Below are 25534 nucleotides of genomic sequence, written 5' to 3'. Positions count from 1 at the left end.
CAATATTTTCTTTATACCCTGTAATGTTAATCAAGAAGTAAAACAAATGTTCAATTAAGTTTGTGTGTGGAACCAAATCTTAACATACTGTAGTCTACTGGTAGGCCTAGGGTAACAGAAGGATGACCTAGGAAAGTAGAACATCCTCAAAACCAGTTTGGTCTTAATCCCAAGGGTCCTGGTTTTGGGGGTCTGTATCTGAATTATTACTGTATTTCATGGTACAGTACAGTACATAACAGTAAGTAATTTACAAATGGTCATAATGACTGAAATTGTTCCTTTATCAGTGGAAAAATATAAATAAATTATGTATAAAACCATTTATTGATCTTTTCCATCAATTCTCCAGCTTATGTCTGGCTGCAATGCTCCACAATTCACACAATTCAAAAGCTTGCTTTTCAGTTCTCAGTAATTCTAGTCACATAAATTTTTTAAATTGTTCTTTTCATACATTAGGAACAATTAATAATTTTGATGACAATAACAAGTATTTATTAAATTACTGTAATCAATTAGATTTCTAAAGCCTTAATTTGCTAAATTTTAATTACAGATAACAATACTATCATAAACAATTCTAAGTAATAGAGACAAATTGATCATACAACATTCATTCATTCATTCACTAACATCACATACATCTCCTTATACTGTACTCCATGTCTGAGAAAAACATAACATACTGACCTCTAGTGCCCACAGCGTTTGTTCAGGCAAACTGACCAAGATGGGTACGACAGTTTTAACCTGATGAAGACTGTTGATTCATTACTGTACTAAACTATAGCTCTGTAATACTCATCTTATACTACGGTTAATAAGATATTTTCATTAATTTGTATAAATAACAAACAAACAGACACTAGAAAAATACAAATATATATATCAAGATCAAAGCCCACCAAAATGCTGGGGCTTGTGCCTTTGCCATCATCAAAATATCTTATAAAATTACAGTTGCACTCAAATCAATTTGCATCCTTTTACCACTTCAGTTACTTTGAAAGCTACACAAGCAGAGATGGTGTTGGTTTCTTTCCTGGCCAAGCTTCCTTGGCATACTTCTTCTTCTTAGGTTCATCGGGATCTACAGAAACTTGAAGATGAGCTGGTACTTCAGGAGCAACGGGTTCAGGAGGTACCAGTTCAACCTGTGGAAGCAATGAAAGTTCATAAGATAAAGATAAATTTGGTAGTAGAAATATTATTTTAATTTTAATTTCAAGCATTTACCAGCTTTATACAGGATGGCTAGAAACATATACACAGGCCCTAGTTTTTATTAATTTGTTGTCATTCATTCATTCTTCGTGCTGTAAAAAAATTTCCGCTATAGTACTCCCCTTCTACAAGGCCCAAATAAGGTTTCCCCGTTGCTTCACACAATCTAGCAACACCCATCAAGAGTAGGTCCTTCCAAAAAATCACTTGAAGGATGATGGTAAGGGGGAAGGGTGGGAATTACCTAAGTGTAATAGCACAATTGAGTTATTGTGTTTATACCGGGTATACAGGGGTACTGTATATTGCTATCGACTCTTGATTTTATATAAGAACACCACACACATATCTATAACTAGAAGCTGGGTGCAGATAACACTATTGTTGCCTGACCTAATGTCAGCACTTAGGAAACAAAACAACTGGCTTCTCACTCCTGCCCAGAGTCAGTTAACTCACTTACCATGAACTAAATGGAAGTGCCTATACAAGCGTGACATTTCTGTGTCCATTAATTAAGGGAATTCATACTATACTAATATTTCCAGACTGTTGAGAGGATACTCATTCCAGTATAAAATACTTTCATCAGCTATAATTACTTAAAGAAAACATAATATATCCATCACAGTATAAAAAATTACTTACAATACCTTCTGTACTGTATACAGTACAGTAAACACTTAAAGAACACTACAAACACTGTAGTAAAACATTTACAATGAAAGATCTCAACTTTTCGTTTTTACTTACATTATGAAAGAAATTTGCACGATAGAATATTCGTTGTTAATATCACTCCATCTAATACTATGTTCAAGCTTCTATATAAATTCAACCTTTTTATTAATTCTTAATCTAACATCATTACTAACCACATTTTAATGTCTGATGGTTTAAAATTATCAAGACAATTAAAGATAATAAAAAGAAAAACATGCTGGCACAAATACAAAAAATGGCAAATGAAGCACTGAGTCAGAGGGCTCAAATGCGAGCCACATCTCTGAAATTTAGATTATCGTGTTTTTCAGATTACTAAAGTTTGGATTATTGGGGATTTACTGTACTGTACTGCACTGTACTGTATGATACAATGGATTGAAATTCATGGTGTAGGAAGAAATTCCTGAGACGCATTAAAATAATTTTAAAACTGCAGAGAAACAGGTGTAAGAGTTCTGTAATACTGTATTAGTGAAAGCAAGAAAAGGCTGTGCACTACTTCCTATACTTTTTAATAATGTAAAAGTGTCGAAGGAAGAGAGAATGACTTTTTGTTGATGGCCATGTTCTGATATGACTTACCTCTGGTGCAGGATTTGGTAGTGGTAAACCAAGTTTTGAAGATAACAATGAAGAGAACATGGAGTGGTGAGACCCTCCATGGCCATGCTGTTCTGGTGGTAGATCTGCATATAGGCCATCACTGCGAGGAAACTGAATCTGGTTCTTATTACTCCCATTAGCATCACGTCCACTGGTACTTGATACAAGTCCACTAATGTCCAACCGTCGTTTCTGTTTGGGAATGATATAAATCAACACTAAGACATACTTCTACTTAGAGGGTAAGAATCATGTTATGAATATGGGGTATGACAGACATTGAGTGAACCTTTTGTTTACATAAAAATCTAGTCCAATATTTCTAAATTTCTGCTCTTTTTTTTAAAGTGAAGAAAATAATAACGTACAGTAAACCCTCAATAACTCAGCATTTGATAACTCAGAATTTCATATAACTCGGTATGGATATGGTCTCGGAATGTACAGTATTACAGTATAGCCCGGGAAATGCCGAGATATATAAAGTTATCCAGGAAAATCTCGGTATATCTGGCCACCTGCATCACCAACCATGTCTCTGTCGCCTACCATGCCTCTGTGTCACCTGCAGTGCTGGTAAGTGTTACCTTTTTTACATTTAGTAATTACATGTGCACATATATGGGTCAATAATTTTTTATTGCTGTATTTTTGTAGGAAGGGGGGGGAAGTACCTCGATAAGTCGGAATTTTGGATAACTCGGTTAGGCCAGAGCCCCATGTGTGCCGAGTTATCGAGGATTTACTGTATGTCTACAAATACCCACACAAGTATTCTCTCACCTGATTTTTTCATTACCCCATCCTTCCTTATCATTAAATTCTTCTCTTCTTATTCAATGCCATTAACTAATTTTTTTACACACATTATCTCCACATATCCAAAGAAACCAAGGACTCTTTCTTAAAATTCTTAATGACTCCGTTAACACTCCTAAGCAGTGCATTCCTTACCCAATTTGTTTTTAATCCTTACTAAATTCAGTCACAGAGTTCTAATACAGTGCAAAACAACTTCTTAACTCCTGAGTGGGGGCACCTCAGGTGAACAATGTACAGTCAGCTGTGCAAAAATGTTTACATGTATCAATCTAAGAATTCTGGTGCTAATTTTGGGAGTAGATAATTTTTTGACAGGTACAATAAAACATCTCCAAGTCGGACTCAGTCTGAGTTGCCGGCACACATGCTGAGTTGTAATTTGCCACGTGTCAGACTAACTAAAGTGCAGTGCCTCTCTCCACCCACCAAGGCTCCAGCAATCATATGGGAAAAGGTAAGTTCCTGGAGCGTTCAGTGGCTATAACTTCTTTTAACAGATGTTATTATTTCTTTTAACATTTAATATTATTTCTTTTAATATATTATATACATTTCATTCTTGAGAATTTGGTGAAGTTTTTAGACAATATTTTTGACATTAGGGGCACCAATACAGTAAAGGTTATTACTTCTAAGTAGGAATTTTGATTAAGTCGGACTGGCTTAATTTCTATACGTATAAGACAACTTAGCAGTTCTACCATATTTGTTTGTTTATGATTGCTTCATAAATTTACATAACCAAATAGTTAGTATACTGTACTGTAATAGTAACATCACCATTTTGAAGCAAATTTGATGATGATCACTGAAAACATTTATAAAACATTCACCATTTTTTTCATATAAAATACTTAATTTTTGCCTATTTCTGCAGTTGTTTAGACTCAGGGAGAGTTATAATGTGTTACAAAGTGTTTTAAATAATGGAATTAGTGTACGAGTACTAAAAAGTGGTGCTTTAAGGAATTTTGGGGGTGCAGTGCTAGGCCCTATATTTCCCATTTAAATACAGTACAGTACTGTACTGCACAGTACTGTACATAGAATGTTATAAGGTGATTCAATATTGCACAACAATTACTGCTCACACTCTCACATTATATTGGGGGTCCACTGTACTGTGGTGGGTAAAACAAAGGTCAGAGATTACTGTACCAAGCTGGTATCACACTCAGACTGGTCATCCTTCCAAACTGAAAGACCTTCAATATTCTCCATTTGTCTTTGGGATCTGGTAATTTTCTTAGATGTAACATATTGAGCACTGGTCTGGAGCAGTACAGAGGGTCCTCGTTATCCGCTGTTAATTGGGACCGGAAAAACGCCTCTGATAACGAATCCACTTAAAGCAGGGAATTAATCCCATAAGAAATAAAGGAAATAGATCAAACTGGAATCATGATATTGTACACGACACTCAAAAAAAATTTGTGATATCTTTTAACAATTATTTACCTTAGAAACATTTGTTAAACATTTGATAACACATTATTTTAAGAAATTATTTAACTTTATAAGTTATTTAACGTTCCTAAAGTTCATTGGGGTCGGTGTGTTGAGGCAACGTAGGTTGTGCCAGCTGGTGCACACTAACTCCAGTGGTTCATTGAAACAAAATACTTAATATAATGTTTTTAAAAATAAATAATGTTAACATAATAATACTGTATATTTTTATTTATTTAGCTTCAAAGGTAGAGATGTTTGGCTTGATGGAGGTGGGTGTTGGGAGAGGAGGATTAGTCGGAGGATGAAAAAGAAACAGGACTAGAATTGCCCACTTCCACTCTTCTTTCGCCTAATCACTTCTAATTTTACATCTATACTATAGCTAGTGTGCTTCCTTTTGAGTGGTGCACCATCCTGTTTGGGTTGGGATCTCATGGCTACAAAAATGATAAAATAAGTGACCACAACACGCACAAAAAGACAACAAAGGCAGGAGTAAGCAAAACACAGCACTGGTCTGGACGAAATAAAGTGGGAGACTGACGCTGAGACACGTGCATGCATGGACGACGCCAGGAAGAGGATGAAATTTCAAACGTTTCAGCTAAATATCCATAAAATCTCTAGATTTTATCGGGAGTTTTAAATCTGTATATTATATCTGGGGTTTTCAGAGTTTTTGAGTGTTTTTTTTTAAGTGGAATCTACTTAAATGCAGGGACTTTTATGTGGATGGTCACAAAAAGTTGACCACTTAACTGCGAAACCACAGATAGTGAATACTCTTATAACGAAGACCTCCTGTATCAATATGAACAGCTTGCTCACCAGTTCAAACCAACTTATGACTTCCAATTTGGTACCAAGATACAGTAATTGTTTTCTTGGTATTCTTTGTGCTTGGTACTGCAGTATCACTTACTGTGTGTTCTGAAGGTATAATGTAATGTGTAGATTGACTCAAAAGAAAAAATCCTGTGCTTTTCTGTGAGGCACAAATGTATACGATGCCACAAACATGCTAAGGAGGGAATGTTCCTTGGGTCCTCCTCAACACAATGTACAGTAGTTACATAGTAGAAGATGACTGCTGACATTAAAAAACATAGCAAAGCTAAACACACACTTTTCCTAATTCTATAGTGACTTAATAGCAAAATAACTATCTCAAACAAATAAAAATTGCCTTACAGACCAAACCCTCCTGTTTCTGTATTATCCAGAATGCATTATACTACAGTATACATTATTTTCTCTAGACTTAAAAGTAAAAATAATACTCAAGCATTTCAGAAAACTGAAGAAAAACAAACAAGAGGAAATACCAGTTGTGATTAAATTCAATCATACACAAAGAATCCTGAATATAAATCAATACGACATCCAACTAGTGTTGAATTTGAGCTAAAACAGTTTTCTGATCAGAAATACTTACTTTTGAAGGCACCACAGTCGTCTGAACAAGATTTCTGAATCTTCCAACACTGGGATCTACGTCTTCTGGATTTATGACATCTTCTTCGTCCTTAAAGCTGACATTATATTTATGTCGTTTGAGGCCTCTCTGTTTAGGATCATCTTCTCCAATACCTAGCATTGATATACGTCTATTGTGTGCAGTATTAAATTCTGTTAAGTTCTGGAAAGAAGAAAGAAGTAGAGAGATTAAATATAAATGCATTCTGAGTGAATAAATAATTCGTTCAACTTACAGGAGTTATCTTGCCTACCATCAATGGACAGAAATGCCCTACATAAATGGAACAAGGTTAAATGTTCTATGTTGGTAGACTTGGGACATAGGTTGTGAGTCATATGTTCCAAACATATGGAATAGAAGTGAAATGTTCCATTCATATACTGTACAATGGGATATAAACGAACTAGTGTACTGTACTTGTCGACTCATTTATACTTACAGCAGTTTTTACCACCAAGAAAGTTATTCATTTGGCATGCTCGGTTAAACGTATACAGTGACCCCTCCGTTAACGAACTCAATCCGTCCCAGAAGGTCGTTCGTTAACCGAAAAGTTCGTTAACCGAAACCATTGTTTCAATGGGTTTTTGGGTAATTGGTTCCAGCTCACTGAAAATTTCCTAAATTCAACAAAAATGGTAGAAAAGTTCACTTACTTTGAGGTGTGTATGTAGAAGGCTCCTGGATGATGATGATGTTGATGATGGGATTTAGAATGGGGGTGGAGGAGAAGGAAGAAGAGAAGGCATTGGGGTGGAAGAGAAGTCACCCCATGGTGCCATTTCACCCATAAAATTTTAGCTCTCTTGGTGTAATTCAAGATTATTTTCTTTAAATCAACACTGCACTGCATTATATATTGTCAATATGTAAAATATATTTCAAAATTACCAATAATTTGCTTGGAAACACAGAAAAAAGCGTTTAGTTGAAGAGAGTCTCAAGCAAGATGTTACCTCCAGTGAAAACAGAGAGAGACTAACTCCTGTTTGCTGTGTTAAGAGGCTGGATGCCGCGCATTAAACTAGTCACTTTACCTTCAATTATGTTCAATAATTGTTAAAATGACTAAAAATTGAATATTAAACTTTTAAAATTATTGAATAGTATAAACTTCTTGATATTTACTAAAATAGTAAGGAATTTAAGCCCTAGAACCGATTAATGTATTGGCGGACTGATTCTAAAGCTGGTTGCCTGGTCAGTGCAAGCGAAAACATGTTGAGGTCGGTTCGTAAGAACTTCGTTAACCGATTTTTTTTTCATTAACCGAATTGAAGATCCTTATGGAAGGCAGTTCGTTAATCGAAATTACGTTAACCGAGGTGTTCGTTAAACGAGGGGTCACTGTACTGTACTGTACTGTACAGTACAGTAATCCAAGATTATTTGAGTACAGTAATCCCAAGTTTTTCGCGGGGTTTTCTATCGCCGTTTTGACCATTCGCTTTTTTTTTACTAAAATTTTTTTATATATATAAAATATCCTTCAAAATCAAAATTTTTAATTTCGCGCTATTTTCGATATTCCCCTGTGCGGTGCGGCAAACAGATGCCACCCTTTCCCGCCTCAGGCACCCGCTGCTCCGAGAAGCCTCAGTCCACACGTGCCTACCGTACTGTGAACGCTACTGTGACTGCATGAGGGAGGGCAGATGCCGGGACAGCAGGGAGACGCTGGCAATGCGGGTGTTGCCGCCCTCAGCGAAATAATATATTTTTTTTTATTTACTTGTAAATAAAAATATTTTGCTTATAACTGTGTTTATGTTTTTCCATTATTATAATACAATATGATTAGTTTCATATACAGTGACCCCTCGTTTAACGAACACCTCGGTTAACGTAATTTCGATTAACGAACTGCCTTCCATAAGGATCTTCAATTCGGTTAACGAAAAAAAATTCGGTTAACGAAGTTCTTACGAAACGACCTCAACATGTTTTCGCTTGCACTGACCAGGCAACCAGCTTTAGTATCAGTCCGCCAATACATTAATCGGTTCTAGGGCTTAAATTCCTTACTATTTTAGTAAATATCAAGAAGTTTATACTATTCAATAATTTTAAAAGTTTAATATTCAATTTTTTAGTCATTTTAACAATTATTGAACATAATTGAAGGTAAAGTGACTAGTTTAATGCGCGGCATCCAGCCTCTTAACACAGCAAACAGGAGTTAGTCTCTCTCTGTTTTCACTGGAGGTAACATCTTGCTTGAGACTCTCTTCAACTAAACGCTTTTTTTCTGTGTTTCCAAGCAAATTATTGGTAATTTTGAAATATATTTTACATATTGACAATATATAATGCAGTGCAGTGTTGATTTAAAGAAAATAATCTTGAATTACACCAAGAGAGCTAAAATTTTATGGGTGAAATGGCACCATGGGGTGACTTCTCTTCCACCCCCATGCCTTCTCTTCTTCCTTCTCCTCCACCCCCATTCTAAATCCCATCATCATCATCCAGGAGAATTCTACATACACACCTCAAAGTAAGTGAACTTTTCTACCATTTTTGTTGAATTTAGGAAATTTTCAGTGAGCTGGAACCAATTACCCAAAAACCCATTGAAACAATGGTTTCGGTTAACGAACGACCTTCTGGAACGGATTGAGTTCGTTAACGGAGGGGTCACTGTAATGATGTAAGTAAATGCCGGTACAGTGCATCAGTGATCAGTGTGACCACTGGGCCGTGAGTGGAGAGCATGGCGTGGTTAAGTACATGACCTACCTGAGCTGTTTGGTGGCCACAAGTACAGTGATTCCTGAAAGAGTATTTGCGGTTTTTGCTTTTCGCGGGGGTTTCAGGAACGTAATTCCCGCAAAAACACGGGATTACTGTATTTCATATTCACACCTTCAACAATATGTTAGCAGATGACAACCGGGGAAACTATGTTTTCATTAATTGATATATATATATATATATATATATATATATATATATATATATATATATATATATATATATATATATATATATATATATATATATATATATATATATATATATATATATATATATATATATATATATATATATATATATATATATATATATATATATATATATATATATATATATATATATATATATATATATACACAGGGTGAGCATAAAGTCTTTCCCTGATTATGAAAAATCATATTTCGAAGACCATTCTAGATAGAAACATGAATGTTGTAGCATTGTGTAGACGAATTCATAGATTTTTTTTTTCATGCATATTTTACAGACAGTTCTTGAACACAACCTTTCCAAACCGATGGATTGGGAGAGATGGTCCAACACCATGGCAGCCACGTTCACCAGACATTACCCCTCTTGATTTCTTTTTATGGGGGTATACGAAGGACAAAGTGTACAGTTCACCAGTTCCTGATCTTGAAACTCTGAAGGCAAGGATAACAGAGGCAACAGCGACGGTGACTGAAGAGATGCTGCAGAAAACATGGCGTGATATCGAGTATAGCTTAGATGTGCTCCGGGCAACAAACGGAGCACATGTTGAAGTTCACGAGTACGGAAAAAAACTTCTTGAGATAAGGTATAAGCTGCAAAAAACTGTATGTTTGTACCTAGCATATATTTTGTGTAATAAATGTTTGTAATCAGGGAAAAACTTTATGCTCACCCTGTATATATATATGTGTGTGTGTGTGTGTAGTACTGTACTCTATTCCATCCTTCTATTTCTTAAATTTCTCCACTGCCTCTTCAGTTCTATCTACTATTAGCATACAACAATTCCCAGGGCAAGCCAGTCATAAAGTCCCATGATATTGCCTCCAGCACCATGATAAACAGAAGGGCACTCAAGACAGCCCTATGATGGACACTTGTTTTCACTCACATTCCTCACTTTCTTCACCATTTACTTACACTGAGGTTTTTGAGCCCTCATATAATGCCATAACCACTCAAGCACATCTCATTGCCCATTTTACTACTTCATGCTGTACCTTGTCAAATGTTTTCTCTCAGTCTACAAAGTACAATTTTTTCTCCTTTCCTAGATATTTCTCTTGCATCTGCCTGGCCATAAATACTGCCTCTAGTGCCCATACCTGACATAAATCCAAACTGCATTTTGTTTATATACTGTACAGTATACAGCCTCTCCTCGACTTACGACGGGGTTCCGTCCCAACGACCAGGTCGTAAGTCGAATTGGTCGTAAGTAGAAAAGGCAAAAATAATACATAGAAATTCTATAATGGGTGTCTCTTTTTCTTCTCAGCACCACGAGAACTCTCACTTTTATGCTTGCCAGCCATTTTAAAGGGAATTACAAACAAAAATTTTGCCAGTATACAGTGCGATCACTAACGTCGAGACTCGAAAAACGTAATGTGAAAAATATTTTATACGACCAATCGACCATGGCTGTTGTAAGTCGAGGAGAGACTGTACTCTTCCCTTATCAGTTTCTCAATAAATAATAATAATGGGTTGCCCCTCGTGTAACGAGGATGGCTGGCCCAAGGGCCACCTAGGCGTGAATTTGTTTAAGGTGTAGATGCTGTTGCCAACATAACAACCATATTCTAAGTTAACGAGCTGCATGACCCAGTGTTAAGGAATAGTTTGAGAAGACCGGACAACTCGCCAACTGCACTGGTTAACCAGCACCCTGGAAAACGATCCACAAATCGATTAACATCCAGGTCCCCATTTACTGCTGGGTAGACAGAGGCAAATGGCGTAAAGAAACTTGCTCATAGTTTCACCCTGCCTTAAGATCGAACTCGGGTGCGCTCGCTTGTGAGGCGAGCATGCTGGCCATCACACCACAGGGCGCCTATTGAGTTTCTCAATAACTCCCGACTCTTCCTACAAATTTCATAACCTGATCTAGCAACTTCAAGCTCCTGTAGTTCCTCCATTCAAGTGCATCACTTTTACCCTTGTAAGTATTCATACTGTTCCTCTAGTTGTGTGGAACAGTATTTTATCATGATTGCATTATGCGTTTTGGTCACCATCAAAACATCTACATTGCTTTATGCTTTCAGCAATTCTCCAACTATCCCAGAGTGTCCAGCTACCTTTCCATTCTTCATTTTTTCACTTGCTTTCTTCACTTATTCTCTTTCAATCCTCGGACAAGGTCCCTGTACTGGTTATGTTATCCCTAAGCTGCCCCTGTCCCATTTGTATTCTTCATTCAACAGTTGATCATACAGTAGTTTCTCCAGTCATCATTAATTTCTTTGTTATCAACAACCACGTTACAATGGTCATTTCTTACACACACTGTTCACCAAAAATATCCATAATTCTACCCACTGGTTGGCTATTATTGAATACTTCTCTTCTGGGAATGTGTCCTGTTCATGCTTCTTAACCCTGCAAACCTCTCTGCTGGCCCTACACTTGGCCTCCAGGTACTTCTTGTCACCAACCATCTTTTGGGACCTTATACATTCTTCTTTTCTCCTTTATTGTTCTGCCTACTTTATCACTCCACCACCATGTTATAACACGACTGGCTGGGCCCTTCATCCAGCCACACACCTTTTCAACTAAACCCAACAGAACATCCTTTATTTTGGCCCTACATCTTGCTACACTACCACTCACACTGTCACTGGGTGTTTCCAGTCTTCTCTACACAGCATTGTCTTTGATGCATACCCTCACCCATACAACAAAGACAATGAAAGTGTGCAGATAGATCTGGAGGAGAGAATACATCACTGGCCCAGAACATCACCCACGAGCATCACAGACTCACTGAAGTCCAGGTCTTTCAAAGAACAGCTATCACAATTCTTTGCCAGAGAATGAAAAGCATTAGAATATGCAGAGATTATTCAATAATGCCATGAGCATCTTGCTTACCTTGGATCATGTTTCCACTTTTACATAGTAGCTGAGGAGATGGTGGTGAGACAAGAGGTTGATGACCTAGCTATAAACCATGAAGAAGCCAACACCAGGATCTGCATTCATGTGAAAGCCATCAATATGGTCAGAGGATCCAACAGACACTGCCGTTATCCTTTAGTTTCATTGTAGGAAATTTACTGCCACAATCTGGATGGAGGTTGGAACTACAGCAAATATGATTGGAGATAGGTTAAACATCACTTCCATTAGTACATTCCTTGGACAATGCATGTGTGCAGCTTTGCCAGGTTTCTACTCCTTAACCAGCTCTGACTATACCTCTTCCTTTGTCAGAAAAGAAAAGATTCAACCATTTGCCCTGTTGGAAAAGAACAGAGGCATAAAGGCATTTGTAGAAATAGCTAAAGAAGCAGTCAGTAATGAGTCCAGGGAAGCCCTAAAGAATTTTACAGCCAGGATGTACAGAGGAAAGAATAACCAGAAAAGCTCACTGAACCTCAATAAACACTGATACAAAGTCTTCAAAAAAGATTTTGGAGTGGAACTTATTCCACACATCCAACAGTCATCAATTGATGCCAGAATATGGGCCCATATTGATGAAATCAACATCAACCAACACCCAGCCAGTGAAGATAGGTAGGTGGATTGGATTGGATTGGATTGGATTGGGTTGGGTTGGGTTGGGTTGGGTTGGATTGGATTGGATTGGGTTGGGTTGAGTTGGGTTGGGTTGGGTTGGGTGTACAAAGAAATGTATATTCTCTTTATGTTTGCCCTTAGGACAATTATTTCTTTTACCTGTATTGTATAAATGTGTGTGTATAGACACACACACACAAAACACATACAATTAAATAATAATGGGAAAATACTCTCACAAATAATCAGAAAAAAATTTATTCACAATGTGTCTACCCTCAAGTAGATTATTTGTGAGAATATTTTCCAATTATTATTTATTTGTATGTGTTTCTCACACACACATACACACCCCCAGTATATACAATACAGGTAAAGAAATTACTGTCTCTAGAACGAATGGCCCCCTGTCCCAGCCGTGAAAATGCCGGCAACTTTAAAACTACCCACAGACATTCTTGGGTACATCCAAGGTGTCATCAATGAATATTAGAGGGCTGCAAAATAAATATCCGCGAACTTGGGGGACCCCCTGTATCCATAAATGTTAAAAGATACCAAATTAACCTTTATGAGTGTCACTTACAATGTGATGGTCCCGATTAGACTCTATCCTATTAATTCTTATGGGAATTAATTCCCTTTTATAAGTGGTTTCATTAACAATGTTTTTTCTGATCCCTATTAACCACTTATAATGAGGACCCCGTATACATTTCTTTGCACACGAGTTAGCTGGCTCAGTGAAGGAGGAGAGGGCAGCTGCAGAGTGTAGGGGGGGGGGGGAAATTGGCATCCCAGCTGAGCTTCGATACTATGGTGAAACAGGGAGTGTATGCAAATGGCAACTGTGTTAAACTTTCATCTGGCCTTTATTTACTGATTTGGCAATACAGTAATTTTGTTGTAATTTATTTATTGCTATAATTTTAAGAAAACTATGGCTACAGGAGTAAAGTACAAACACAAGTATTGCCTAAATAATCCCTGCCATAAAATTTGGTACAGTACTGTATTTTTTATGTTTTTTTATATTATTATATCTAGTTTTTTATACATTTAGTACATTTGCCATAGTCTGAAGTAGCATTCATATTTTTTGCATTATTATTGAAAAATTACATAATAACAATGGCCCCTATGAAAGTGTTTGGTATCCGTAAGGGTGGCGAGAAGGTTAAGCCTAAGACCTTATCAGTAAACTAAAGGGAAGTGTACAGTTCTTTGTGTACATTATTTTTTAAATTTAATTTTGATTAAAAAAACGTTTTTGTTCATAAAAATTGGATACATTGGCGCTGTACTCCTTTTTTCTTTAAAATCGCGGTCTTTTGGGAAAAATTTGCTCTTATCCCGGACACCCCCTTCCCCCCAATTAGTCCTTGTTACAAAGGTTTTACTGTGTGTGTATATATATATATATATATATATATATATATATATATATATATATATATATATATATATATATATATATATATATATATATATATATATATATATATATATATATATATATATACATACACACACTGACCTGTGGTGTAATGGTCAGCATGCTCGCCTCGCAAGCGAGCGGACCCGGCTTCGATCCCCGGGCATGGTGAAATTATGGACAAATTTCTTTACGCTAATTGCTTTTGTCTACCTAGCAGTAATTGGGAACCTGAATGTTAATCGATTTGCTCTGAAATCCGAAAGTCTATTTCATTATATTTATGGTAGATAATACACTGAATATGGCATATATCATAATTTTTACTAAAGTATGAATGTGTAATGAATAAAGGTAAGACACAGGCTGCTGAGTGCCTCAGAGTCAGGCGTCATGGTGATGCCAAACAGAAGGTAGTGACTGCTTACCTTTCTGGGTCTTTAGTGTACATCACATCATATATTTTATACCCAAAACGATTAAATTATATTTTCATAAAACTACCTGCAGAATATATGTTTCCATATGCTGTAAATGAAATGTAAATGAATTTTGTGCACAGACTTGGGCCCCATCCCTGCTGGGTGAGCTACCCCATTATACAGGTTCTGTATACAGGATATAGGTATTGCCAAATCCAACACCCTTAAGGCCCCAAGCATTTTGGATAAGGGATACCCAACCTGTATATATTCCAGCACTATACACACTACTGTATATCTTGTGTGAAATAAACAGGCATTATTGTTATGTTACTTAATACAGTGGTCCCTCTGTTAACGAACACAATTTGTTCCACAGAGTTGTTCGTTAACCAAAAATTTCGTTAACCGAATCCAGTTTCAATGGGATATTGGGTAATTGGTTCCAGCTCACCGAAACGTACATACAAAGTAAAAAAAAAAAAAATGCAGTAAAGTACACTTACTTTGAGGTGTGTATGTAGAAGGTTCCTGGTTGATGATGATGGGAATTAGAAGTGGAGGTGGAGGAGAAGGGAGAAGAGAAGGAAGTGGGAATGGAGGGTAAATCACCTTTCAGGAGACCCATGCTTGATGCCGTCATTTCACCAATAAAATTTTAAGCTCACTAGGGGTAATTCAAGATTATTTTATTTAAATCAACACTGCACTGTGCTATATATTATCAATATGTTAACTAAATTTCAAAATGACCAATAATTTCAATGAAAAATGCAAAAATATTCAAGACACCAACAAAATAGATGTTCACTCCACTGTCAACAGAGCCCAACTGACGCCTTGTGGTCGAGTCAAGCATCTGATGGGCGCACAAAAAAATAGTTCCCTGTACTGCATATATAATCAATATGTTAAATAAATGTTAAAATTACTAATAATTTTAATATAAAACATGCAAAAATATTAAAAAGCACAAATTTATTGATATTTACTCCACTGGAAACGAATGTAAACATAGAACAGATTACTGAATTGGCAGGCTAGCCCATCAGCTGATCAGTTGACGCTCACAACAAAACGTGATGTTCGTAAGGATTTCGTTAATCGAATTTTTGTTCGTTAACCGAATTAAAGATTCTTATGGAAGGTAATTCGTTAACCGAAATTTCGTTAACCGAACCGTTCGTTAACCGAGGGACCACTGTGTTCCTTGGATTTCCTGTTTTTTTTCCACTTCCTGAGAGACTTCCTTGTCTTTGGTAACAACCAAGAAAATTTCTTCAAACTAGAAACACTGCCCAGGACAAAGTGCATGGCTCAGGACACCAACACATAGAAACAATTGTGGATTCATCCCAGTCAGCTGGGTGACTGATATCCAATAAAGTAAATTTACAACATATAAGTGTTCAATATAGTGAGGTTATGCTGTACTATAGGCAAGTACAAAATGTTAGTGTTCCTTACATCTAATTCTGTTTCAGTCTCTGGAAGACCCAGAAGACCTCCATCACTATCTTCTGTCATCCTCTCCAACTCCTCCATAACAGGTTTAGGTGCAGTTTGAGGTCTTTCTCTTAGGGTGTACATTCTCGTTGATGCTCCAAAATGAAATGTAGAGTTGACTGGAAGTTGTGTGGGTTTTTGACCTTCAAGTCTGATTTTTCCTATGTACGTTCCATGTGCTGAAAATAAATAAATAAATAAATAAATAAATAAATTTGAAATTGGTTTTGTTGTCAACGGTTTAAAAATTACTTAATTAAATAATCCTTTTTAGCATGCAGTCAACTAATTAGTTCATAAATAAAATATATGTGGCAAGTCATGTCTTCAATAATATTTACAGCCTGTAAAGTATTTAAATTCTAGGTTAATTATGGCAAAACAATGGCAAGTGTAACTGCTCAACAACAAAGAAATTTGTCCCTCCATATGTCACACATCATTCACACTTCCTTAAACATTTATCCTATGCCACTCATGTCCAAATTGGCTCCATCTGATTAAAACATTTAAAATTCTCATATCTTATACCATATGCATTAAAAGACAAACTACCATTTGGAAGTGGAACATCTCAATAGATACTTGATATATCTACCCGAATGAGTACCATTAATAAAACAAAAGTATTTGTGGGATACCAAAAGTGGTCAAGATTTCTTTAAAAAAGTCTAAACTAAAGGACCAAATATTTATACACTACTAGCTATTCAGGCCTGTTCATTATCCAGTGTTAGTACAGGAGGAAACTGGAGTATCCAGAGAAAATCTGCGATGTTTAGGAGAGTAACACTGCATAACATCTTTCTCATACCAACCTGGGGACTGAACCAATGACGCAGTAGGACAAGTACAGTCCTGCTGCTGGTGTTGTGTGTTTAGATATTTAATTCTTATAGTATTTTACCACCAATTCACAGTAAATAATGTCTTATAGCAACTATTAAATACTCCTGGCTCTAGTTCTCCCAGAGGAAGAGATACACACTGACCACAGTATAATACAGTACATTAAATGTATGATGCTGGTTGACCAAGAACAGCAGTTCCCAAACACGAGGTCACAACCCCAAATGGAGTCACACATTATAAGGGGTCATGAGGTTGCAGGGCTCCCATAGAGCTCATGGGTTTGCTGGAATCCCCTGGGTTAAGCAACAGTCACATGATTTTTTTATTTTAGTCTGAGTGTCAAGAACAGGACATGGCTGACAGGTGTTGTCTCATTAACTTGGGACCCAAAATTATGGTCAAGGAATTAATTCAGTTATTCTCCTTGTGTCAGGTCAGGTCAGGCTTGCCCTGATGACACATTTTGCAAAGTAAGTTCCACACTCCAACCTTTGAACTGTTCTCAGCTCAGCTCCCTCTTTACTTTTCAAGGATGCAGACAGAAAATGGCAGAAAATTTCAATGGTAAACTACCTGAGTTGCTTACTGAGTCTTTTGATTTTGTTCAGTTCCTGTTTGTGCTGGAAATGGCAGAATTATAGGCTGACAATGATGCAAGGGTAAATTTTGACATCTATGATGATATAGCAAAGTTTTGGATTACTTTATCAAAGTGACATTCAGCAGTTAAAAATCGATCTACTGTAACGAGGTTCTGGTACAATTTGGAAGCACCAATGTCTGTGAGGCAGCTTTCTCATCACTGGTGTTTACAAAAAATTATGATCATAACTGTGTATCAAACTTCATATACCCTCAGGAACAGAAAATTATTCAAATGATGACGCACACGTCAGATATGAGATATGACAGTTGTAGCATACGACATATGACAGTGTAACTTAGAAAATTGTATGCTATGTTGTTTAATCACATAATAATACCCCCAGTTAACAGAAAATTTATTAAATGATAATGTACTCATGTCACATATGAATTATGACTGATGTAACTTGCATTGAAAATTGATTAAATGATGATGCACACATCACATACGAAAGATGACCGAGTTGTAACTAACAAAATTGTATGCTATGTTGCTTAACTGCATTATGATACACCCAGTTATAGAAAATTAAATGATGATTATAACCATGTCACATATTAAACATGACAGAATTGTAACCTTTATCTATCAGTGTTTACTTTTAGATTTCTCAATAATGTACTAATACATTTTCCTTAACTGTTTTAACAGTTAAATACTGTACATATAAAATTATGTCCGACTTGAGGTTGCACTGGATAGGAGACAGCACTAGATGGGGTCGCACTGGAAAATGCTTGGAACCCTCTACTCTAGATGTATAAAGATGCTTGTAGCAAGAGATGTTTACATGCTGTACGTATCCAATAACTGTATAACTTTAGAAATTACCCCCAAATAATGCATAATGAGTTGATAAACAACCTCTCAATACTTCACCAAACACTTCTTCTATCAAGAAATAATAAAAGAAAATCATTCTAAGAGATGGACATACACAAGTGTGGAAAATGGCAAAAACCAATGATGATGATACAGAATTATGAGGAAATTTGGATATGTTTGGGGAATTCTAGAATTCAGATTACAGTATAATTCAACTGGCCAGGAAACCCAGTGATATCAACTTAGTAAGGGTTCTGAATATAACTATAAATTACCGTAAAATCTCTACTAGGTTTGAAAAAAGAAAATATCTTGATCAAACCTGTGTTTAAAGGATTTTGTAAGGGAATATTGTAGATTAATTTAACAGCTCTGACATCCCCATGAATTAGTAAGCTTGACCATTTACATTTACTTCAAAATAATTCTTAATACAGCACACATTGATATACTTGTACTTACTGCTCCCAAGATCAACAAGAAAGGCCATGTTGAGGTGCTTATGATATACTAGAGAACAGTGGATTCTGGAACATGAAGCATGATCAATACAGAAGTCATTCAGCTGGGGATTCCGACCAAATAAATAGCACTTCTTCTCATCAATCATCAGTTTCTGGAATAAAAAATAAATAAATGGAAGGTAGGTCAGTCATACTAGTAGAAAATGTATCTAACCAAATCAGTTTCATTTCATGCTGATGATGTATGGGATTTACTGTGATTTCAATAATGCCATGAATTATTGATAAAATAGTTACAGTACTGTATAGAGGTCAGTTATATATATAGGGTGATGATGCTCAGCTCAGAGTCAGTACTGTACCAGGTAGTTTGGTCAATCAATGAGCACATGAAGCACTGAGAAAAGTTTTCTGGATACAATGTACTATACAGGTACAGTATTCCAAACTATTATTCATTACTGAAATAAACTTCCTACAATTTAGGAGAAAGGAGTATGATGTAAATACAGATATTACTGTACAGTATATGGGAGATACTGTAATGGAAGCTGCAAGATATTATCAATCTTGGGAACCTGTGAACAGATACCAATATTAATTACCATTAGGTTCTTCACATGGCAAAATCACCAGCTTGGTATATTAATGAAAATATACATCCACTCTTGGAATATTTCAATACAATGTATAGTACTTGTATTGTAATATTAGATACAGAAATATGTTTATTTAATTTCATATTTTTCGTATGAAAATGCCACTCTTTGATTGATTTTTCACATTACCAAAATAATAGTGATCTGATCTTTTCTTTATAAATTTCCACCAATAATATTTATGGGCAAGCATTTATGTGGGCAGAACAGTTTTGAAGATTAACTACTACACTGACAAGTACCTCTTAAGTTTTAACAAAAATGGTTGCTAATATCACTTAAGATATTTATGGTCAGTTAACATTCCTGAATTTACGTTTAACAGTACAATATTAAAACAGACTTACCTTTTAAACTAAAAAAGTTAAGAGGATTTAACAACTATTTTTCTTACTAGTAGAGGAGGTGGTGGGGTTAAGTGCAAGAACCTGCCAATTTCATGTAAAAAATATTATGTACAGTAAAATTTTTTATTATGCAGCACTTTGCTATTCAACATGCTTTAGTTATAAGTTATAAGTACAGTACAGTACTGTACTTTACAGGTATGTACAGTACTGTATTAACCATTTACGAAAGAGTTCCATTCCTGAAAAAAAAATTTGTATACTGTTTGATTTTTCGTAAAGTGGATCACATTTCCAATAGACTCCCATTATAAAACCTGAGCTACATTCCTATGAAAAAAGTCCTCAAAACATCTTAAAATGCTACAAAAATTTTAAATGCCAATTTTTGGTGTACTGTACAGTACATAATTATTATAAACCAATACAGTATTAAACCTAATGAGTAACATGCATTCAGTACAGTACCATAATAGGAAGTTAGGCAGGACTAGGTAGGTTTCTTTGGCTGGTAAGGTCAGGTTCTAGTAGGTTCTGTGTATTGTCATATTGTCTTTATTACTTACTCTCATCAAAAGAACATTTGTGGAAAAAATGAATGAAATCGAACAACTCCTTCTGGTGTTAGCCATCTGCTCCACCATTACTAAAGCTATTTTAAGATATACTGCACAGTACTGTACTGTATACTGAACACATACCTGGATAAGCTTGTCACCTTTAGCCACATCCAAATGTAAGCCAACGGGTGGTTTACCTGCCCTGTAATGAAGAACATGTACTATATAGTTTTTGATATGCAACCACAGATAATTTTTATAAGACAATCATCAATAAGTTAGGAAAGAGTGGGCAAAAGACCTTGCACTGTACATTAGTAGATGAGATAATCATAATTTAGTCTTAACAAGTATTACCTGTATATACTGTACTTAATTAAATGAAGGTTTGTTTTGTTTCAGAAAGAAAAGGTAACATTTAGCTGAGAAAAAATGACCTGAAAACCCTCTTGCACATACCGCTAACCCCTGCTTATAACATTGGGCTTGTTTTTATTACAGTCGTTTTGATTACTGTCACAGTTTTCAAGATTGAACTGGCAATAGAGAATTTAAGAAATAAAAGGATGGAATAGAATTAAAGGACCTGAGAGTAAATGAGGCCAAAACAAAAATACTGACCAGTGGCTTGGGTAAGGGACACATGGTGGAAAGTGGAAAATGGTCAAGTGTTATCTGCGAGAAAGGTGTTGGCAGCAACTCCATAATGTGCATTGAGCATGGAAGTTCGCTACACAAGAGGTGCAGTGGTGTAACTGGCAGACTGCAGGATGTTACCAACTTTAAGTATCATGTACTGTATATGTAAGTAATTGTGTGGCATTAGCAAGGCTAGAGCAACTTAATTTGAGGATATATCACTGGATTATGTTGATGAGTTCAGTTACCTGGGTGATATGACCAGTCCTGGAGGTTGTGTTCAAGATATCTGACTTGCAAGAACTAGAATTATGTGGACAAAGCTTTAGGAGTTGCTGCCATTATTAATGGCAAGAAAACCTTCTCTATGCATGAAAGGAGATACATGCAACTGGCATGAAAAGTGTGATGCTGTATGGTATAAAATCATGGGTGGTTAAAGAGGATGACATATGCAGGCTTGAGCGAGCTGAAATGAGAATGGTGAGGTGGATGTGTAATGTTACACTGAAAGATAGGAGAACCTATTCAGAGCTAAGAGGGCAGCTGGGTATTAAGAGTAGTATTGGCAAAGTTCTGGGTAGAGGTAAATCGAGAAGGTTTGGACATGTGAAGAGAATGGAGGAGACCAACTGGGTTAAAAGGAGAGAGTCCAAATATAAAGGGAAAGAGAGCCAGAGTAAACCCAAAATGACACAAGGAGAAGTTATAAGAATGGCATCAAAGCTATGATCCTGAGGAGAGAGGCTAACTCATGGAAAATGGCCATAAAACATTGAGGAGGAGGATAAATGTAGAAGCATAACTCTATAAAAAATAAAGGAGTAACATTCTCCTTAATCTTTGCTTCACCTAACCCTTATTAATTTACTTGCACCATAATTTGTAAAGTTATATTCTTGTGATTTATCATTTTTTCTTTAATTTCAAAACCCTGTCCACTCTTTATGTGTAACTTAGTACCACCAGATCTCAAAAAACTACTAAGGATGCTGTACAGCTAATCAGCACCCAGCAACACAAACCAAACCTAACTTACCCTACCATCATTATGGGTAATAGTTTGCAACAGGGTCTGGTCAGAATGAGCAACTTTTGGAAAATAATCATATGAAGAAAACTTGTTTCTTACCTCTTGAATATCCAAAAATATTGGAAGAATTACAACTTTCCTACTTTTGTTTTTGCCAAATTTTTCATCCTGAACACGAATCTACGTCGACACGCCGGCTCCATGCAGCCGCCATTATTGATTGTTTATGTGAGCACTAAAAGACAAACGTTTCATAGACATTAACACTTCCATTCCATACTCATGAAAAATTGGCAGCAACTTTTGAACATTTTTGGGCTAATGTTCCGCAAACACCCAGCAAACGAGTCTAAATCATATACTGTACCGATGTCAGGTAACAAGCCTGAATTGTTTGCCACTGATTGCAGAATAATTACCCGGTAAGTGAGTACAATTACCAGATTAGGTAAGGTTCTTTCAGTTTCGTTTTGAATTCAACATTTTCCCTCTGCTTTGAAGCCCTGCCCCCTTTAGTGTGACAGGGTGAGAAGGGTCGCAACTCAATAATTATAATTATCTGTATACATTTTCCAAAACCTTCATTATCACTACAGTATTGAATTCAGCATGAAAACTGCTCTAAGATAAGGTACCCGGTAGGTTTAAAAAAATTAATATATCGGTAAGGGTTTCTGAGGAATAATTACCCATAACTGAATGAATTATAAATTATATCTTATATTAAGAACATATCAACAAATAACAAGGTTCTACAGTATATTTTATATTATTAGTTTAGGAATATTATCCTGGATTGGATTTTATACCTAAACAGCATCTCATCATACTCATGAACATTTGCAAGCAGCCAGTAACCAATAACTTAGCTATCATTAATAAGATAAACCAACCAAATCAACTTACCGTAACCTAACCTACAATACCTATCCTAGGATGGAAGTGTATTATCAGGTTAGGTTTGGTTTGGTAGGCTGGTTAAGGTGTCATCTTGTAAACAGTTTACATGGAGAGTTTGCCAGGAAGTTTGGTTGCTTAGCATAACGAGTGCTGCTGGCAAATTTATCACTGTTTAATAAAAACAATTCCTCCAACCTCTTCTGGACGTTAGAGAGGTAAAAAACAAGTTTTCTTCTTAAGAATTGCTCGTCAAAGTTACTCTTTCTCATGGGGCTCTATAGTAAAGTATTACCTCATTATGTTTAGGCTGGGTATTACCTACTGTCTCTTGGGACTTGGTGAAGTATTGCAAGAAAACTTGATCTATTATTAGATACATGCCATCATGAGCTTCAAACAATCACAGCTTGGTTGATAGGCACTAACTAGCCACAAAGCCACAGGTACAACAAAACAAGCCAATCAATCTTACTGCACCTACTACCTGAAAATATACCTTACTTTAGTTAAGAAAATGAAGGTGGTCGAGTACAGAGCCAACACTACCTCCTGAAGTACAGACTATACAAACTACAGAGGTTTAGTCTTCAGTGTGCTGGATCTGCAATGTCCCTAACAGAACGTGAGAAGCTCATGGGACCCATTTTCATACTATTTATAATATAAAGGTGGGAATTTACTTATGAAATAGTTATAATGATTACCCTTCTGGTGTCATCTTATTTACAGTTAACAGTATCTGTAATTTGAGTGAATTTAGACTCAAATTTTGAAGTTCATCTTGTAGATCAATGTTAACTAATAGGTTTGTTCAACATTACTTAAGCTTCATATCATCTCACGTAATTGACATATGCAAGAACCACTTCAGGTTTAACTATGTACGTTTATACCTATCATAAATGCATTTGTAAGTCTTATGCCTTCAAATTATAACGAGTATTTTGATTAAAGCTGCAATAAACATTATTTTCGTGTGACATAAAGATACGAGATTATTTCAAAGTTTCCTTATCGGATTCTTTACAAACAAACCATATATTAAATCAATAGTGTATTTATACTTCGACTAAGACCCATAGAATGGGTGTTAATAAAATAAGTTTTACAAAAAAATACTAAAATGTTTACCATTTCGGAATTTCGTAGTGGTTCGCCATGTTCTTGGCGAAGCTTTGTTGACAGAGAGAGCGGGGCTAATATAATTTGTATTTCACTCTGTTACATGACACAAATACTAAGCTTATATTAAAAAAAACATAATGCAAAAATGCTTAATGTATAATACAGTATGACTTTTTGAGAGTAATATTACTTCTCAATATTGTTCTCCAGGGACAGGTTTGAGTAAAAACTTGGTTTACAGATGAATTCGATATCAAAATTATCTTTTTTTTTATCCTCTTCATCACTGATCGGCTCGTTAGCCGCTTGGGCGGTCGGTCACGTCTCTGTAAGTTTCTTTTTCTTTTAGCCTTCACCAAATGATCGGCTCGTTAGCCGGTTGGGCGATCGGTCACGTCTCTGTTACGCACTGTTGGCAAGTACTGGGCATGCACCGGCTCCTGAATGTACCTGAACCTGCTCCAGTGTTGGTCAAGTCTGGTCTTGAAAGAGCTCACACTCGGTGCCGACACAACACTTTTTGGTAGATTGTTCCAAGAGTTCACAACTCTCACTCCGAAAAAGCTTGCCCTCACAGTTTTCTGAACCTGCGGCTTCTTCAATCTTGAGCTGTGGCCCGGTGTGGGGGCGAGCGTCCGCCAGCTCCAAGTAAGGACACTCGACTGAGTAAATAATAATAATAATAATAAACGGTTTATTAATAGAGTTGCAGCCGGTGGCTGAAAATTTCCAGACTTACATTTGATTTAGACATAATGATATAATATGCATTGAATACATTTACAGGGCTGTACAGTACATAAATCAGGAGTTGTTTATTATTTTAACAATAGATGGGATGGTGCTGTTCTTATATCTATCGGTGCGGGCTCTTATGGGCTGAATTTTGTTGTAGTGGCGGACTGCGCGAGTTGGGCGGGGGGCTGCAGGTGGCGATGACGAGGGTGGTGCAGTAGTCCACGGCCAAACCTTTCCAGTGCTTGGTGGTGGAAGTCACTGAGGGATGGCATTTCTAGTGCCCCTTGAGATGCTTATACACCTCAATTAGGTCGCCCCTTGCCCGTCTGCTCATCCTATAATATTCCTATGAAACTGAATGTTAACTAACATTTCTGAAGAGTGGAACGTTATCAGTACTAAATGCATTGAATAAGGTAAGCGCTCATATAAACTAAAGAACATTCACGTTAATAGTGACATAAGTACCGGGCCCCATTGCAGCTGCTACGAAGAAATGCTCAAAACAAAAGAAAATCCTGATTTCAGCATTTTTTTCGCCTTTCTCGCTTTATTCCTTGCATTATAAT

At 36.3% G+C, this 25534-nt stretch overlaps 1 protein-coding gene across 3 annotated transcripts; it reads right to left on the bottom strand.

Annotated features, from left to right (window-relative positions):
- Positions 1-308: 308 nt before the first annotated feature.
- On the bottom strand, positions 309-24340 carry LOC121860339 (nuclear inhibitor of protein phosphatase 1-like). Of its 3 annotated transcripts, XM_042357417.1 has the most exons (8): positions 24234-24327; positions 22302-22437; positions 20672-20732; positions 18963-19116; positions 16139-16356; positions 6266-6469; positions 2536-2748; positions 309-1157 (listed from the first exon to the last, which is right to left on the bottom strand). In XM_042357417.1, the coding sequence occupies exons 4-8, from the start codon at positions 19108-19110 to the stop codon at positions 1014-1016; spliced, it is 927 nt and encodes a 308-aa protein (XP_042213351.1). In that variant the 5' UTR covers positions 19111-19116; positions 20672-20732; positions 22302-22437; positions 24234-24327; the 3' UTR covers positions 309-1013. The 3 variants fall into 3 exon arrangements, with proteins under 3 accessions (XP_042213351.1, XP_042213349.1, XP_042213350.1); XM_042357415.1 differs by lacking the exon at positions 22302-22437 and having other exon boundaries at positions 24234-24340; XM_042357416.1 differs by lacking the exon at positions 22302-22437 and having other exon boundaries at positions 20728-20732; positions 24234-24338.
- Positions 24341-25534: the final 1194 nt, after the last annotated feature.

Source organism: Homarus americanus, unplaced genomic scaffold (assembly GCF_018991925.1).
Source record: "Homarus americanus isolate GMGI-L3 unplaced genomic scaffold, GMGI_Hamer_2.0 scaffold48088, whole genome shotgun sequence".
Classification (NCBI taxonomy): Eukaryota; Metazoa; Arthropoda; class Malacostraca; order Decapoda; family Nephropidae; genus Homarus; species Homarus americanus.
The sequence above is the reverse complement of the archived record's forward strand: the minus strand, read 5'-3'. Positions and strand labels throughout refer to the sequence as shown.